General features: G+C 26.3%; 1 protein-coding gene across 5 annotated transcripts in view; it reads right to left on the minus strand.

Annotated features, from left to right (window-relative positions):
* LOC122503190 (filamin-A) overlaps positions 1–18,041 on the minus strand; it is a 98,009-nt gene that overhangs the window by 17,262 nt on the left and 62,706 nt on the right. For 3 of the 5 annotated variants that reach the window (XM_043613639.1, XM_043613638.1, XM_043613641.1), the window contains one exon: positions 12,104–12,323. In XM_043613639.1, the coding sequence (XP_043469574.1) occupies positions 12,104–12,323 (220 nt within the window). Of the gene's footprint in view, positions 1–321; positions 590–1,050; positions 1,199–12,103; positions 12,324–13,699; positions 13,838–18,041 lie in introns of those variants that run through there. The other 2 variants (XM_043613643.1, XM_043613640.1) reach the window with 2 other exon arrangements.

Here is an 18,041-nt window from a genome sequence, read left to right on the forward strand (position 1 = left end):
TTTCAAAGTACGTTTCTATAAGATCTATACTTTAATTTTCTAAAAATTAACTTTGTATGCTATCTGAAGCTAATTTTTAAATACTAAAGTTGAAAATTTTTAGAAATTAAGGACATACATCAGTAAACACTGTATTCGTAAAAAATACCAAGTAGACCTAAGTAGAAGATGTTACGTTAATATTAAAACTTAAAATATGTTAAGCTACCAAAAGAACTTAAAAGTGATTTTATTTTAATAAGTTTAAGTATATAGTTTAAAAAATTATGGATTTCAATAAATAAGTACTGAATTAATTATGTAGAAAATGAAATAAAAAACCTTTTCTCGTCTGAATGAAGAAGATACTCTGGAATATGAGGGGACTGAAACTAAGTCCTGAAGTTTCTTTTGGTTCAACCGGCTGAGCGTAGCAAATTGGTCCACGTATAGGACGATCTAGTTCGCTATGTGTTACACTTTTCAACCAAGCTCTATAATAGGTGGATATTTCTTGCCACGTGGTTGGAATTTCACGCGGTTTAAACATCTCCAAAATGTGTAAAAAAAATTACACTTAACCACCTAATTTGTTTCTTGTTAACACTATCTGAGAACACCATTACAACTTTTAGCAGATTATCACTAATTTTTGTGTTCGGACTCTTTTACAAATGGTTCCAAAATTCCTGTTAACTACAATATTTCAATACTTTTAGTTATTTTATGCTTTTATTTTCTCTAAATTTCTTTATATTTTGAATATATAGTGTATTAAATTTGTATAGGATTATTTACATATTGTAATTAATTTGAAAAGTAATGTTTATAAAACAAGTGGAATTATAAAAATATTTAGATAAAAGGTAAAATGTTTTAAGCAGTCGTAAAAATTTAATTTCTTCAATAAGAAGATTTAGTAGTTTTGAATATTTAGTTAGGATACATTTAGTAGTTTGGAAAAATGAGATGCAAAAGAAATGAAGCTAAAGAATATTGAGGCTACTATTTGAAATCTTTGATCGTGGAACCACTTTAAAAGAATATCATCAAAAAACACAGAGCGCGCACCAATTGCAAAAATAGATGATTTTTTTGCGGATTTCAATTTGCACCACAGTCCTTGAAGGAATTCATACTATTCGGAAACACATCGCTAACAAGACTGTCGGAGGCGGGATGATTTTAAGACAGAGATAGTATCGAGATGGCAGCTGCCCGAAATCTTTTCCAGTTACGGCACACCAGGACGTGATATATCAGGGGTCGCTTGTGTTTATTAAATGACTAGTCAGGTCGTCAATTTGGCGCAGACGCCCTGACGAAAATTATCCAGAAAGAGGGAGATTTCTTGGACGGAGAAGACATTCATATGCAAGGAAAATATTTGATTCAGGAAGAGAAATTAGTGACTTCAGGTACATGGCTGATTAAATTTATAAATGTCATTTTTCAGTCCTATACCGACAAAACTGAAAGTATAAATTTATATATTGAAGAAATTTTAGTCAATTTTTTATTGTTGTTTTGTTTAAATTCAAAATTTCCTTGACAACAAAAAAAAGACTCAAAACAACAAGAAAAAAGCTCTGCAAAAAAGACGGACAAATTTCGGACAGAATGTCCCTTGTTCGAAACCAAGAAATTAGGACTTGTTTATTCATAAATCTAATTGTTTTTCAGTTATTAAATGACGAAGAACTTATTTTATAAAAAGAATATTTTATATTTAAAGAAAATCGTACAGGTCAACAGAACAATTTAATAACAGTGCTTGAAAAAAATCGAAGGTCCTAAATTTTCTTATTTTTAAGTGAAATGTTGTTAGCAAATTTAACAAAAGATTGGAAAAATATCAAATTTATAGAATTACTACAAAAATTCTGATTTTTTGGGACCGAAACATTTTTGAAAAACTTAAAAACTTTGAATTTCTTTTAAGGAATTACACTATAAAAAAGTAAGTTTTAAAATTTTTGTTAAAAAATAAAAAATATTAAAAATAAGGCCCGTAGTAAAAGATTCTTCGGGACCCTTTCCAAAAAAATTGCTTTTGCAGTGGTCAAGATATCTTTTGACTGCTTCATTTAAAATAAAAAAACAAAAAATTTTTTGTCAATGGGTGAATATAGCTCATGATTGAGCGAAGGGTTTTTAAAGAAATTAAAATTTGACATTATATTACATGGTCTTAATGACACATTTAACATCTTAAATCTTATAAACATTTAAATCCCAATTTTAAGAAAATTTTTCTTGTTTCTGTAGAAAATTAATAATAATAATTATACAAAAATTTAGAAAATTACTTAGTTCTTAAATACTTTTAAAATTATGATGATTATGGTGACATTTATCAACAATGTCATCAGAGATTTAAAAAAAACCGAATTTTCAAAGAATTAATTTAATAATATTGATACAAAATAATTTAATTTTACAAACAGTCAAATTCGAATATATTCCTTTTTAATCAGCATAAAAAGCAGCATTAAGAAGTCTAAATATTAAAAAGATTTAACATTTTTATTTAAATTAAAATTTCGAAAAATCTTATTTCAAATTCTGAAAAATTTGTGTTTTAAAATGTTTGAGTTTTGTTTTCTTTAAATATAATTAGATTTTTACAAATAAATAATTGAAATTTCCTAAAATTCTATTTAAAATAATTGAATTTTTTAAGAATTTTATTAAAATTTTTAAAATAACCGAAGAAAGTTCGCCCTTCGCCGTAATTATTTTTAGAATAGACATATAGACACCATTCAAGTTTGAAATTAAATTTTTGATTAGAAAAATTATCTTATTTATAATTGAACCTGAAATTTTTTAATTTCCTTCAATTTTTTTAAAGAAAAATTATTCGAACCTTTCTTCTGACATTTGACACGTGATACAATTTAATTTTTTTAAAAAAATTTTTTGCAGTAATATTCATTTAAAGTATACTATTTTAACATTTTAAAAAAATTTTTAAATTTTTAAAAAAATTTTTAAAAAAGTTTAAATTTAAATTTAAAAAATTAAAACAAAATTTTTTTTTAAATTTAAAAACATTTTAAAATTAATAATTTTGAAAAATCGTTGCGCTGCAAATTAAAAAATACTATTATTTAAAAAGTTTCAAGAATTACAGTATAAGTAAATGGCTTCAATATTATAATTCAATAAATACGTAAAAGGTGCATTTGAAAAAACTTAACAAAATGAAATATATCTGTAGATATGTATATAATTTTAAAATTGTTTTACGAATATTTGGTGAAATTTAAATTTTTTATATGACAATTGCTTTATTTTTCACTGTAGAATAATTATTTCAAAATGTATGTAGGATAAGTTTTGAAAAAATACAAAATTTGAATTTTTTGTTTAAAATAAAAATAGCGTTTAATTTTATAAATATTTGTAAAATGTATACTTTATATACATCAATCCATTTGTTTCCGTGCCAGCAATACAATTTTGACAAAAATTAACTAAACTTTTTACTAGGAAAAAGTTAATTCAAAAAAAGAAAAAAACAATTTTTTTCAAAAATTCAAAAAAATGATTTAGTCTACAGATTTCAGTAAAATATGAACTTTATATAAAGGTTAATCGATTCGTTTCAATGCAAAAAATACATTTTTTTTAACAAAGAAAAATGATTAATCTTAAAAGAAAGGATCAAATTTTGAATGCCTTGAAAAGCATTTTTTCACCATTTGATAAAATTTAATAAAGCAGAAAAAACTTATAATTACAAAATATTAGGTAAAAAATGTTTACATACTGTTTATATGATACCTGTTTTATATAAAAATGATACTGTATGCTTCAAGATTTTATTTGAAATTAGTTAATTAATGTACTAATTTTTTAGAATAAACAAATAGAAAAAAAAATTATCCAAACAGAAATTTAAAGATGCGAACAAAAAATAGATGACAGAAATAACTTATTTTATTTCTTTGTATAAATAAATCGTTTTTAAAAATACATATAACAGATTAAACGAAGGGTTTTGGGATGAGAAGTACTGAAATCGGTCCTATTGAACAGCGCGAGAAGAAAATATATATCGTGTGCGTAGGTGATTTCCTGTCTCGTAAATTGTATTAAATGTCTTGAAGAAAATAATAAAAATCATGAAAATGTTAATTTTCTACTTTTAGAAAAATTGATTGTCTCGTTAGAAACATCCCATTATTTCCAATTCTTAATCTCTTTCATTTTTAAATTTTCAAATATAACTTTCAGATGAACAGAAATAAGCATCATAATCTTGGTGGATGTTGAGGTTAATTCAAACCGGCTTAAAGAACACATTTTTAAATATAAAATTTTAAAAAAAAATTGTTATTATTAATAAGTTATAAGCAAAGCAAAGAGTTCATGGAATGAACACAAAAAATAATTCCTCCATGAGGAAGCAATTGAAAACTTAAACTTGATATAGCGGTTTTGCATTAATTTTCATATGTAAAAAGTAATCGGTTGAATATTTTTTATATGCTGTAAAAAATGTATAATACCAATAGAAGATTTTTACGATGTTAGATAAATCGGGTGATTGATAATTTTATCTAACATCATATATACATTATCTTTAATTGAGTGATAAATTCTGGTATACTAATAAAAAAATTTATTCCAAGTGTATTAAAGAAACGATATTTTTTTCCTAAAAAAATTTTTATTATTATTTTCTATTATTTTTTTTAAATATTCTGAAAATATATAATTTTGACAAATTTATAACCCGTAGTTGACGATTCTTTTGAACTTATACTTTGCACTTGACACTAAAAGCAAACGTTAAGAAAACAAATACCACAAAAATTTATTGAAATAGAAAACTAATACCTTTTGTTTTTTTTAGAGAATCTTAGAGCGTGGACATGAAAACCGTTTCAATTTCAAATTTCGAAAGACGGGAAACTGATCTAAATTGGATAGGTAGTTTATTTGTGAGAAAGATTACTTGAGATCATTAGTCACTGCATGGCTTAATTTTTGTTATATTTTACTTGGCAAGCTTCCGCTTTCTTCCATCTGACTTATTAAGCTTTTTCTAAACTAATTTTCTCAAGTTTCTATAGTTTGTATAATTTAGTTTTAAATTTACTAAACTATTACAAATTCTTTCTTATTTTCATTAAAATGAAATTATTATTTCTCCTCTAATTTACTGAGTTAATAAACGGAATATTTATTATTATTCGATTTCATTTCTTAGTTACATGTACAAGTATAAATAAATAAATAAATATTAGCACTAAATTATATTTACACTAAGTTTTATAGTGAAAACTTTCGGAAGCTGAGAAGCTCATTTTGGTGGAAGTAAAAAATAATTTATTTTTCAACAATTTAAAGTTGCAATTGAATAAAAATTATAATTTCTTGTTAAAAAGAACCGATTTAGGTAAAGTATGACATTTCTCAAGTATTTCTTACTGACAAAAAATTGTAAGTTTTATTCAAATGCAACTTGAAATTCTTTAAAATGTTGAAAATTAAATTCTTTACCCTTCCAGTAAAAATAATTTAAAATTTGTCTACAAATTTATGACATTGGACTGACTCTTGTTTTGACTGTCCGTCAGATACTTCCTTAAATTAAAATTTTTTATCCCAATATTCAGTAAATTCAAATAGAAACCCAGTCGGACAAGTTATATAGAATAGAATGATTCTGCAGAATATCTTTATAGATTTTTGAAAACATTCCAAAGGAATTATATAGAAATTTTATACAACTTTAAAAACAAAAATATGAAATTTGTTTTGTTTAATGTCTTTCCGTCTGTAACGATTTCTTATAATTTCTAAAGAGATTTTAGTAGAATTCATACAGATATCCCTTAAAATCGTTTAAAAAATTTCTTGAACTAGTAGGAAAGAAAAATGTAATGAATTAGTTTTCTAATTACAAATTTTAGAACCGTTAATAACTAGATGATAATTTAATATGTGATAATTTATCTTTATGATGAAAATAAATGTAATTTATTTAATGAATTAAAGTTTCTAATTCTAGAAACTTGAAAATTTGGTTAAAATAAGTGTCAAAATGAATGAAATTATGAACTTTAGTTAAAAATTATATAAAGCTATTAAAGAGTCGCTGGACTATAGAAAAGGTGATAAATGAAAGATGAAGTTTCGTACGAATTTGCAAGAAAAAGGGACGAGGGACTGTGTGGGTAGTTAGATCTTTTTTTGGATTGTCCTCGAGGCTCTAAAGTTCAATTTTTGGCCAACCACAAGTGCGCATCCGTGGCTACTTAATCACCTAACATTAATATCACGTCGCTTCCGACACCATCGTTCGTGTAAAAGAACTCGCTTCCTCTCTCTCTCTCTCTCCCCTAACCATTCTAAATTTTGTAAATCTGACTTCAGATTTGTAATAAGTGACCCCAAAAATTTCTGGACTATGAACGTGGTTACTATACTTTCTTCACATAGCAACCGTTGCTATGTAAATAATAACCATAGCAATCATTGTTATGAAAGTGGTATAACCATAGTAACTATTTTAATCAGTTACCATAGCAACTGTTTATATTGCTACGTTTGACATGACAATAGATACCACAAATTATTATAACTTAATAATTCGTGAAAGTTTCAGTTTTTATGGAAATATTTCTGAAAAATTATTGTGATTTTCTCGAGAGTTAATTATTTATTTTATTTGTTTTAACAGTACGAGTTGAGAATGAATACTCTGATGCTTTTTTTCAAACTTCTGGAGTCCCTCAGGGTTCAAACCTTGGAACCTTACTGTTTATATTGTTTATAAATGATATAAATTTAGTTAGTTTTCGTTGTTTATAAATGATCTAAAATTATATATGTCAATATCCAATGGAAGTGATTAGGTACGTGCAGTTGCAATATGATTTGAATCAACTGCAATCTTGGTCTAGAAAGAACAGACTGTTTTTGAACTTGAATAAATGTAAAGTCATAACATTTTCTACTTCTCTGGCACCCATAAAACAAAATTACTTTACAGATGGTAGTGTTTCTCCAAGAGCATCAACGATATATGACCTTGGAGTAACGATTGATAATTCATTTTCATTCACAAATCACATTCTGTATGTACAATTAATAAAGCTACACGTCAATAAAATTTATTATTATAAAAATCTTATGTAAATGCTTTTATGTTTCTAATGTTAAACAAAAATTGTTTCATTATATTTTACATAACCGCTAATGGCAAAACTATGAGCTTAAAGTCTGTGGAAGAAAGGCATAACAGCATAACTGACATTTTTATCAAATTTGAGATAACATCAGCTTTGTATATATTTAATATTGCTCTTCAAAGTTCAATAGCTGAAAAATCATTAAAATGGTTATTAATGTAGAAAATAATGGAAAACATAATCGCATAATTGCATTTTTGACAAAAGGAGACCAGCATAATAACATAACTGCATTCAGCTTAAAAAACAATTGACATAATTAAAAATGAAAATAACCTTTATGAATAAAAACAATAAGAATTTTGTAATAAAATGTTTTTAGTAAAATACATTTTTCGTACTTTAGATTAAATATATTTATTTTAATAAAACTGGAACAAATTTTTTATAGCATAAATTGTGCATTTAATTATGTACTTATTTTTAAGGGTATTTCTATTCTAAAAAATTTTGGAAAGTATTTCAAAAAATAAATTGAAAAATTCTTCAAGTTGAACAGTAAAGTAAATTTTTTTCTCGTTTCAATAAATTAAAAACATTTTATAAAAAAATAAATTTTATAACTAAATAAACTCTTATAATTTTTTCTAACGAATTAATAGTTTAATTTGTCTTTGTATGAAAAATTTTTTTATTATGACAAATCAAACCAAAATAAATTGTGACATTAAAAGTGTCTGAAGTTGGACTCATATACAATCTGAACTTGCATAACCGCATAAGTGCAATAAAACTCATGATTCCGATGAAAAATTATCAAAATTTATATCAAATCGTGTGTTTTATTAAATGATATAAAAGAATTTTGAAAATATATTAAATAATAATACTAAATGCAAAAGACCGAACAAATCTGTTGATTTTCTGAATTGACAGAAGTGAGAGAACATTAAAATTAATTTATCTCGAAATCATGACAAATGCAGTTATGCCGTTATGCCTTTCTTCCACAGAAGTATTTTTGAAGGTTTCTATTATTTTGGGGTTGAGTGGGCATTGTTTTACGTTGAGTCAGGAGTTTGAATTGTCTTGCATTAACATTTTTGATAGAATTATATTGTCCGCAATTTCACGTGTTATTATATTGCACGCAAATTTGAATTAGAATTGTCTTGCACAATTTTTTTTTGTTAACTTTATATTGCACTTGTTTTTCAATTAGAATTATCTTGCTCTGACATTTATGTTATAGCATTTTATGAATTATTAATTAATTCGATGGGAGGCATCGAATTAAGATCTAATAGGGGATCCTATTTGTATGTTGCTTATATGAACTGTTCGCTCGAAAAACGACTTAATTGTTTTTAAGTCATTTCGGGAAATCTTAAAATTAAGATTCATTTTTAAATTATATGTCATTTAAAGCATTAAACAATTTCCTCCTAGCATCCTTTTTAAATAGGATCCCTTGTAGCATCCTACGTAAGAACACAAACAAATGTCTGCAAGGGATCGTTAATGGAATCGTTAAATTTTTTAAGTTGGGACACTTGAGGAATTTTGCCCCAAATACTAAAATAATTACTAAAAGTTTTTTCATTTTTTCATGTTTTTTTATTGTGATATTCTTTTAAAATTTTGAAGTATGAAGGGTTCCTAAAATAATTTTAGTAATTAGTATATTTGTATTAAATTATTTGCGACTATTTTTATTATTGGTTTTTAGCTAAATTAATTAATTAAATATCTTATATTTAGTGCAGAAAGAGAGAGATTGGTGGGGTTGACAACAACCCCACAAACTCGACCTAAATTGAGGGGGGAGAGGAGTGGGGTTAATGTCAACTTTTGTTCTGCAGGTCAAAACATGGACGTAAGAAGTAAATGGACGTAGCACTAAGCTGCGGGGTCTAGACTGTCGTAGGTAAGGGGGAAACAGTTCATTGCGCATGGATTGGTGGAGACTCGGTAATTGGTCAATCTTTTGTCACATGTATAGCAGACGATAACGTACATATTTGTTTGTTGTCATCGTTGGTGACTCTAAACTTATCAACAGAAATTAATAGTTAATGTTTCTATTAATTATATAATAATGAATTAAATATGATTAACGGTGTTCGAAGATCTCTGATATTTCGAGGTTATGTGAGATCTTCGATTATCGCCCAACAGAATAAGGCAGTGACTGGTTTAAATGACGTGAAATAGGTAAACAAACATTTTCCAACTAATTTTTAAATAATCACAGACACTTTTTACAAAATATGTCAACTACAATAGGTAAGCATCTTCTAAATTACAATAATCGAAAATATTGTTCAGATTCATGCAGTAATGCGGTTATAAAATGAAAAATTGGAAGGTAATGTATAAAGCAAACGATATCATAATAGCTGTGCCATTGTGCTCGCTCTGCATGCTTCTGCCCTCTACTGGCCACTGGCTATAAGCACTTCTTGCAGCCTGTCAATGTTATGTAAAATTTATTTATTTAAAGTATATATTTTTTATATTAAATAATGATACAGGGACAAATAATAGGTACAGTGATTTAATCAATAGTAAATTACAAATTATAAAGTAATAAATATTATATAATAGGTATCTAATTGTTAAAGTAAAGAATAAACTATAAGACGATAAGAAAATCTATTCTTTATACATATTTTATTAAGAGTAGTATATATTATTTTTAAATATTCACCAAATGATGAATCTAACAAATTTGTTGCATATTTTTATTAGAAAATGCATTTCTTGGAATGTAATTTTTTTGCAGGTTATGTTTTATAGTTAGATTTCCCTCTTTAAATTATGCGCGGCGCAAGCGCCCAAATCAACCAATCCACGAGCCTCCACCTAATCATTACCCTTTACCGATGATGTGTAACACCCCCCTCGTCTAAAGTAGGACTTTGTGCTGTGTCCATTTATTTCTTAGGTCCATGGGTCAAAACAACCTTAAATATAATCAAAATTGAGGTGTATCCACCTCAATTTACGCCATTTCACAGAAATTTAAAAATATTCTGTCCGCCATATTGGATCCGCCATTTTGAATTTTAAAAAATTAACACTAGATTCGTGTTAATAGGGTCAACACTTGACCAGTGGGTCAAAATTGTCTTAAAATTTGACTTGAATTTTAAGGGCTCAGAAGGTCAAGAGGAGGTTAGATATTGAATTTTTAATATTTTTAAATTATTGAAAATTCCATTTTAGTACAATGTTACTTTAATTTATATCAGGTTATAATCTTTATGGTCTCTTATTTATAAAATTGAGGCCTTGGATCCAATAACTCGCCCGACGCTCGGAAGAACGCGCAACTTCCAGTCAGTGAGCAGTGAGCGCCTCTGGGCCACTCACTGCTACCCGACTGGTATTAGCGCGTGCCTTCGAGCGTCGGGCGAGTTATTGGATCCAAGGCCTCAATTAAAGATTAAAATATTTGTTGTATTTCTAAAATTACAATTTAACAGTAATAAAGAATATAAAAAAATTTATTTTCATGAGTCATTCTTTGTAAACGGGACCCCAAAGCCTGCAAAAATTGGTTTGAGTTTAAATTGCCGACCACAGGCTTAAAATCAAGGTATAAAAAGGAGTACATTTAAATGTCAAATAACGGTTTTTGTAAATAAATCTAGTATTAGTTTTTCAAAATTCGAAATGGCGGATCCAACATGGCGGACAGAATATTTTTAAATCTCTGTGAAATGGCGTAAATTTTGATACAAAATAATGTATTATCTAAAGCTAATACTTTCATTCAGTCAAGTTCTAAAAACTTGTTCGTTATATTGCAGTACCCATTTTTAATTAAACATAATTCAAGACTTTCATAGTATTAATTATTTTTAATTAATAAATCAATTAATTAATTACAATTAAAAATTTATCTTTTAAAAAAGAATAGAAGCTATTATATAATAAATAGCACGGAAGGAAATAAATATTTTATAAAAATATGTTTACTTTAAGGAGAAAAAGCGAAAAACTAAATTTTAATTTTGAAATGAAAATGATGAATTATAAAATAATTTTCTTTCGGTGTAAAAATATTCAGCTAGAATAGAAATTTGTTATTAAAAAGTAGAATAAAATCCAAATTACAATCACTTTTAAATTATGTCTTTATTTAGAATATTTATAAAATATTGTTAAAAGTTTGTTCATTCAGGAAATGAAAGAAAATTGAATTTCAGTCGAGCGTGTTTATTTTATATAGCACATGCGGTTGGAGTATGCTAATGTTGCCAAAATTGTTGCAAATATAGGCGCTAGGAGGTGGTAAGTGTTACAAAAAAATATTGTATGACACTCCTGAGTAAATATGATTAAAATATATTCGTGTAATGAGCAAGTTCAATAAGGTGCAAGTCAGTGTGAATTTAATTCCTCGCTCTGGCAAAATGCCCTACAGCTAGACCTCTTTTTGTTTTATTGTTCAACATATATAATATAAGTAAATGCTTAGGGTCTAATTAGTTTTGTTTAATCCTTGTTTTGGTTGTGAATTATTAAGTATAATTAAGAGCTACGCAAAGCTCTTAATTGAATTGAATTATTTATCTCTGAATTGAATTTTGTATAGACTTTAAATTCGATTCCTGACAATTTCATACTTATTTTAATAAAAAAATACTCTTGCCTATCTTATCAATTCATTTACTCATAATTTCTAATAATTTTAAAACAATTGTTTATTAATCATTAGGAATTCTTTAGTGCAAGATTTTTATATAGATGGTCATCATCCTATTATTTATAACGAATTCTTGAAATGGAATAGTTTTCCATGAAGCAGACGATATATTTTTCAGAATTCTTCTGTCTCATTTCGGATTGATACTTAGGGGACTTTTGAAAAATTGCAGCAAGTTTACTGTACCTAGGTACTGGGCACTTCAGTTTTTTAAAATTTAATTACTTAAATATACAAAATATATCAATAAAAAAGTACTTACATGTTACTTTGCCACTAGTAGAAGGTAGGGGGATGTTATTAAGCCGAACGACGTTGAACTTTTTCTGAGAAGAATCTTTTGTAGTACTACGTTTTGTAACACTGACACTCTCCTGAACACTCGAACTATGTTGTTCGACGACGTGTTGTTGTTGGCTTTGTTTAGTTTTTTTCGCCTGTCGAGTTTTGTGGCTGCTATGCTCTCGGTATTCCTCTGAAGCCTGGAAAAAAATTAAAACAAAATCATATAGAATTGTACTTCATTAAAATAATTTCTTTTTCATTTCCTTTCTCTATTCATATATTTATGAATATAAATATATGAATAGAAAAAGTAAATGAAAAAGAAAAATCATCAGATTAATAGCTGAAACATTCAATGAACGAGGGGAAAATTATTATCGAATATTGTAGAAATCTATATGAAATAAATAAATGTTGCATCTTTCGCGGCTGGTTTTCCGCCAAAATGATATTCCTATTTTCTTACGCAAGTATCAGTGTAGAATCCTTGAAAAATTTTGCCACATGAAAGTTTGATTTATAGAAATATTTTGCGGTCAATTTCGCGCCTGACAGTTCCATCTTCAGTGCCTGAATTTCCTCTGTATGAAAATTTGTTAACTTAATCGTTTACACGTGTACAACATTGCCTTTCGTTCTTCCTCGTATTTGTTTCATATTTATAACATTAAAGATGTTCATTTAAAAAAAAACATTTTCCGTAAAAATAATATTTTTTCAAATTCATACTCACATTTCTTACAATTTTTGCCAAAAACAATTTATATTTTTAACAAGCAAAAAACTTCAAAAAAATTTTTTAAGAAGAAATATGAACATTGATTATTATTAAAATTTAAAAATGTAAAAATATTTTGCAAAGAATAAATATTTCTTCTTATTTTCAATACCTATTTCTTTCTTTAAAAAAAAATAAATTACAGAAAAAAATTGTTGACTGATTTTAATTATTCAACCGGCATCGTCTTGAAACTTAAATCAAAATTAAAATAAAAATAAATAAATAAATAAATAGTAAATAAAATTTTTCGTATGTAAAAATATTGAATTTAAATAAAACAAAGTCATACGCATGCGTCGCGAACATAAGAATGCAAAATATTTCGTTCAAATTTATATGTCGTGTAAATCGCATTGTACGTGGGCGTATCAAAAAACAATTATTTCAACCACTTGCCAATTCGTGCTATTCCCAACCGAATATTATTCAGAAAGGTTAAAATAATAAATAGTACTTCTTTCCACTTGAAACTCCTTATAACGATTTTTTATAATTAAATAATTTTTTTGTTTATTTAAATTCAATATTTTCACATGCGAATAAAATTTGTAACTGATTCAAGAAGAGGACACTGGATTTTCTTTTTCTAAAAGAATAAAATGCTACATTGTTTTTTCATTTTACTTATTTAGAAAAAGAGGTAAAAATATTCTAACAAGTACAAAAAAATTTTATTTTTAAATCCTATTAACACAGTGATTTCTCATTTAAAACACAGCATAAAAATCAGCTTTTTAGAAAACAGAAAAATTGCGTTATTTTCGGTGGCACGTTTTAGAAATTCTTACTCACTTAAATCAAATCAATTTTATAAGAAATTTGGTAAAAATCCATTTCACAAAATTAAGCATAAAATATGGAAGATGGTCTGAGAGAACTAGATATAAACACAATTTGAAAGTATTTTGCAATATGGATAAAACCAATGAAAAGCGTAGGAAATCGGGATAAACTAACAACGGTACACTGCGTGTCCAGAGACTTGTCACAAAACAGATTCACTTCTCACGGAATTCGCGAACAATTCGAAATACGTCAGTGATACTATTATAGTTTCATAGCTCTCCCAGTCAAGGCTGTTGTAAAATGAATCCATTGAACATATGGAAGATATATATATATATATATATATTATAAAAAATTTAAAGTTACCTGTATTTTTTACTATCCTACCGAAACTTTCATAAAAATTTATTAAAGATTTATAATTGCAACCTTCGGATTCATAATTCAAAATTAGCCCCTTCGCTGTTTGGAACAATATTCATATGGGTTAGCCCAAAATGTCCAGCAAAATCTGGTAGATGGAATTTTATGAAGCTTGGTATACAAGCGTGTTTGCAGTCGCTCAATTAAAATATGACTGTAAAAAAAATTTCAAAATGGCGGATCCAATATGGCAGACAAAATTTTTCAATTTTAAACAGATATTTATAAAAATTAGTATACAGGAATACAAGGGTTTTTGGGGTGGCTGAATTTAAATATGACCTCAAAAAAATTCAAAATAGCGGATCCAATATGGCGGCAAAAATTTTTCAATTTCAAGCAGATATTCATAAAAATTAGTATACATATTTTTTTGGGGTAGCTGATTCTAATTATGACGTAAGAAAATTACGCCATTTTGGATCCTCCATTTTGAATTTCTAAAAATGAATGTTGAATTTAAATTCAGCAACCCAAAATACCACTTGATACTGAAATTGATAAAAATCCGAATAAATTTTAAAAATTATGTCCTGCATTTTGAATTTTTAAAAAAGAATATAAAATTTGAATTCGCGACCCAAAATATCCCTCGATATTGAATTTGAGAAAAATAAGAATAAATTTTAAAAATTACATCAGCCATTTTTAATTTTAAAAAAAGGAGGTCAAATTCGAATTCAGCGACCCCAAAAATCCTTATACACCAAATGTGAGTTAAATTTAAAAAAAATTAATTTTTTTCATGAATTCTACTTGTTTTTAAATTGTTCTATTACTTAAAAATAATAAATAAGTATTTATTTATTACTTAATCTAGTATCATTGAAACCTATAGTGTGTTAATAATTATACAAAAGAATTTATTTTATAATTTACATAAGAAATTGCATTTATTTCGCGCTAAGATGTTCACGACCCAACCTTGGGTCGTTAACAGGCAACAGAATAGAAAACCCAAAAACAAAAAACACCCATGTTTTACATTGTATATTACTCATCTAATTTTATTACAGTTATTTTTAATCTGAAATTGTGAGTTATTTTCAATAAATTTATTAATAAAAAATGATAAATTATATGAATTAATTTGGTACTAAACTACTAAATTTTAAATGTAGAAACATGACGATGAAAAATGTGCAATTGTTTATTATTGTACTAGAAGTTATGTTGAAGAAAATGATGGATTAAAAGTTGGTCGATATATAAATCACTGCTGTAATTTTATGTTATAGAAACAATATAGAAACCTGCCAAACAGAAAATTTGACTGTTTTATTTGTTGTGGGTAATTTTTTGACGGGATAATCTTAATGAGGGTAAATATCCAATTTTACCTCTTTTTGGTATAATTACACGGCGAAACACATGGTATAACATTTTCTTTCTCTGGACTGGATAAAATTAAATATTTATTTTATTTTTAGAGAATTCAGTGTTAAAATAATCCTCAGTTTTTATAAAGTAACATTTTTTATTGTAATAAAACAATAAAGCCACATAATTAGATTCAACTATAGAAAGATAGTTGAAACCTAATTGAACGCCTTTATATAAAATCCAGCCCAAAAATTTCCAGGCGAAAATTTTATTTAAATTTTCAGAAAAGTTTCACACTAAACATTTATTGAAGTGGGACATTTAAATATTTAAAAAATTTTGCTGTAAACTTTGCAAGTAAATACTTCGAAGTTTGCAAGTAAATCTTTAATATATTTTTAGGAAAGTTTTGGTGCTGTGTGGGTTAACCGTTAAAATGTTAAAATGTTAAGATGTTAAGATTAAAAATATCTTTTGAGACTATTAAAATTTTGTTTAAATCTAATTAAACAACGATTAAAAGAGCGTTAATTATGTTCATTTAATAAAAGTAAATCTGATTATTTTTGCCATGTGAACTAGATCTATTTTCGAAAATTCACGTCGCTCATATACAAATCTCTAAACTTACACAGCTCTCGTTTGTGCAGCTGTCTTTTCGTCTTTTAGTTCTTTCCAAATTAATTAAAAACAACCATTTATAGAAGAAAGAAAGTTGATATAATTATTTTTAGACTCAAAAATTGTTGTCAATGTTTGTTCAAATATACAAAATTTAATTCATATTCCATTTGATATAATGCAATTCAATAAATATGTCACTTTAATCTAATCATGCAGTATAGTTAAAAAAAATGTGTGAATTCAGATTTAATTTTTTTCAATATCCATTTTTCATCGAAATTAAAAAATTTCATTTTCTAAACGCAATCTTGAAAAGATCAAAACTCTGTTAATATTTAACTTTTTACGATCAACTGGGTGGTAGACAACCAGGAAGAAAAATTGATATCTTAAAATATGTGCTTTTACTTGCAAGATTCATTTTTCGATAAACCGGCTTTTATATTTTCCCTCAGAAGATACTGAAATATATTTTTTTAAAAATTCAAATTCATTCAAAAATATTGTTATTTGTTTATATCTTATAAAGGGTTAAAGTATTATATTATTTACCTTGATGCAAAATTTTAAAAATCTTATATTGCAAATAACGTTAACGAAAACATATTTACACAACTTTTATTCCCACCGGTAATAAGACTGGAATATAAAAGAATTTTAATTTTTCATATTCTCTAAAATTTGAAGTCTTTTATTTTAATTAATCCCGAAATTTTCCTTCGAATTTCTATACCCTAAAATTAGACATAATATAGAGAAAATTAATTCCTTTTTATTCCAAAATGCAATTTGTATATCCTATCAGTAGATTGTATTTCGAAAATTTTTAATTTTAAAAACTTTGTAAATTAATGTATAAAAATAGATAATTCTAAATTCCGTTAAGGAGGAAATACATTTATAATTTTTTTAAGAATATGCCTTTTAGAAGCAGTAACTTTAAATATATTCTATGCCCAAACCAGAATAAAAAGATCTTTTAAAAATCTTTTAATACTGAAATAAAGAAATCTCGTTTTTTTTTCAAGTGAATTAAAATACATAGAACTTACAAATTTCTATTCTATACGTGGGGTAAAAAAGAGGGGATTTTCAGGATTAAGTAGAATTAACTATTTTAACTCCATTCTATTCCAGTTTTCTAACCAGGCTGTATCTTAGAATCTATTAGGGTTATAACATTGGTTCTCCTTGGCAACTTTTAGAAATATGTCAGCTTTAACTTTTTCTATGAACTATTTATTCGAAAAATGATTAATTCAAATATGATTCTAGAAAAATTAAAAAAATTCAGGTTTCAGTAAAAGACGAGATTTTTTGTATATCTTAGTTTTTGAACTGGGGGGATATTTTTTTAAACTATGCAGAATTTAATTGACCTTCTTTTGATAATTAATTTTGACGCAACAAACTACAAATCATGATTTTTTGCACCAAAAATGTTGGATCTTGATAAGATTTCGTAGTTTTAAACTCAGTTGTTTTATATGCATCTCAAAATGAAGCTATTGAGTAAATAAAATTTCATTTGTCAGTTAAATAGATCAAAATAGCTAAACTGGACTACTATTTCGGTTTGTGTACATTTTGCATAAACGGAAACATTTTCTCCAGACTCTAATTTTAAAGACGTGCGAAACAAACCACATCACAAATTAATTGAGTTATTTTAACATTTCGCGACAAAAGGTCTTCAAATTTTAGATTATGTTAAAGGATAGTTCTATTTTTCTAATATAGTTATTTTTTAATTAATTTAAAGAATAGTTGTTATTTAATATTTTGTACCTAAACAGATTTAAATAGAATTTTTTGTATCAAAGAGTTGATGTGTTTGCATATTTTCACTCTAAAAATAAAAGCATAACCTAAAATCATTTAAAGCCACTTTTTGTCCCGGAGCGTCACGCACTTAAAAACAAGCTCTACTTCTTCTTGGATATTGATCAAATGTAAATAAATTACAACTGTCGTTAAA

The sequence above is a fragment of the Leptopilina heterotoma genome, unplaced genomic scaffold, assembly GCF_015476425.1.
Source record: "Leptopilina heterotoma isolate Lh14 unplaced genomic scaffold, ASM1547642v1 Lhet_247, whole genome shotgun sequence".
Classification (NCBI taxonomy): domain Eukaryota; kingdom Metazoa; phylum Arthropoda; class Insecta; order Hymenoptera; family Figitidae; genus Leptopilina; species Leptopilina heterotoma.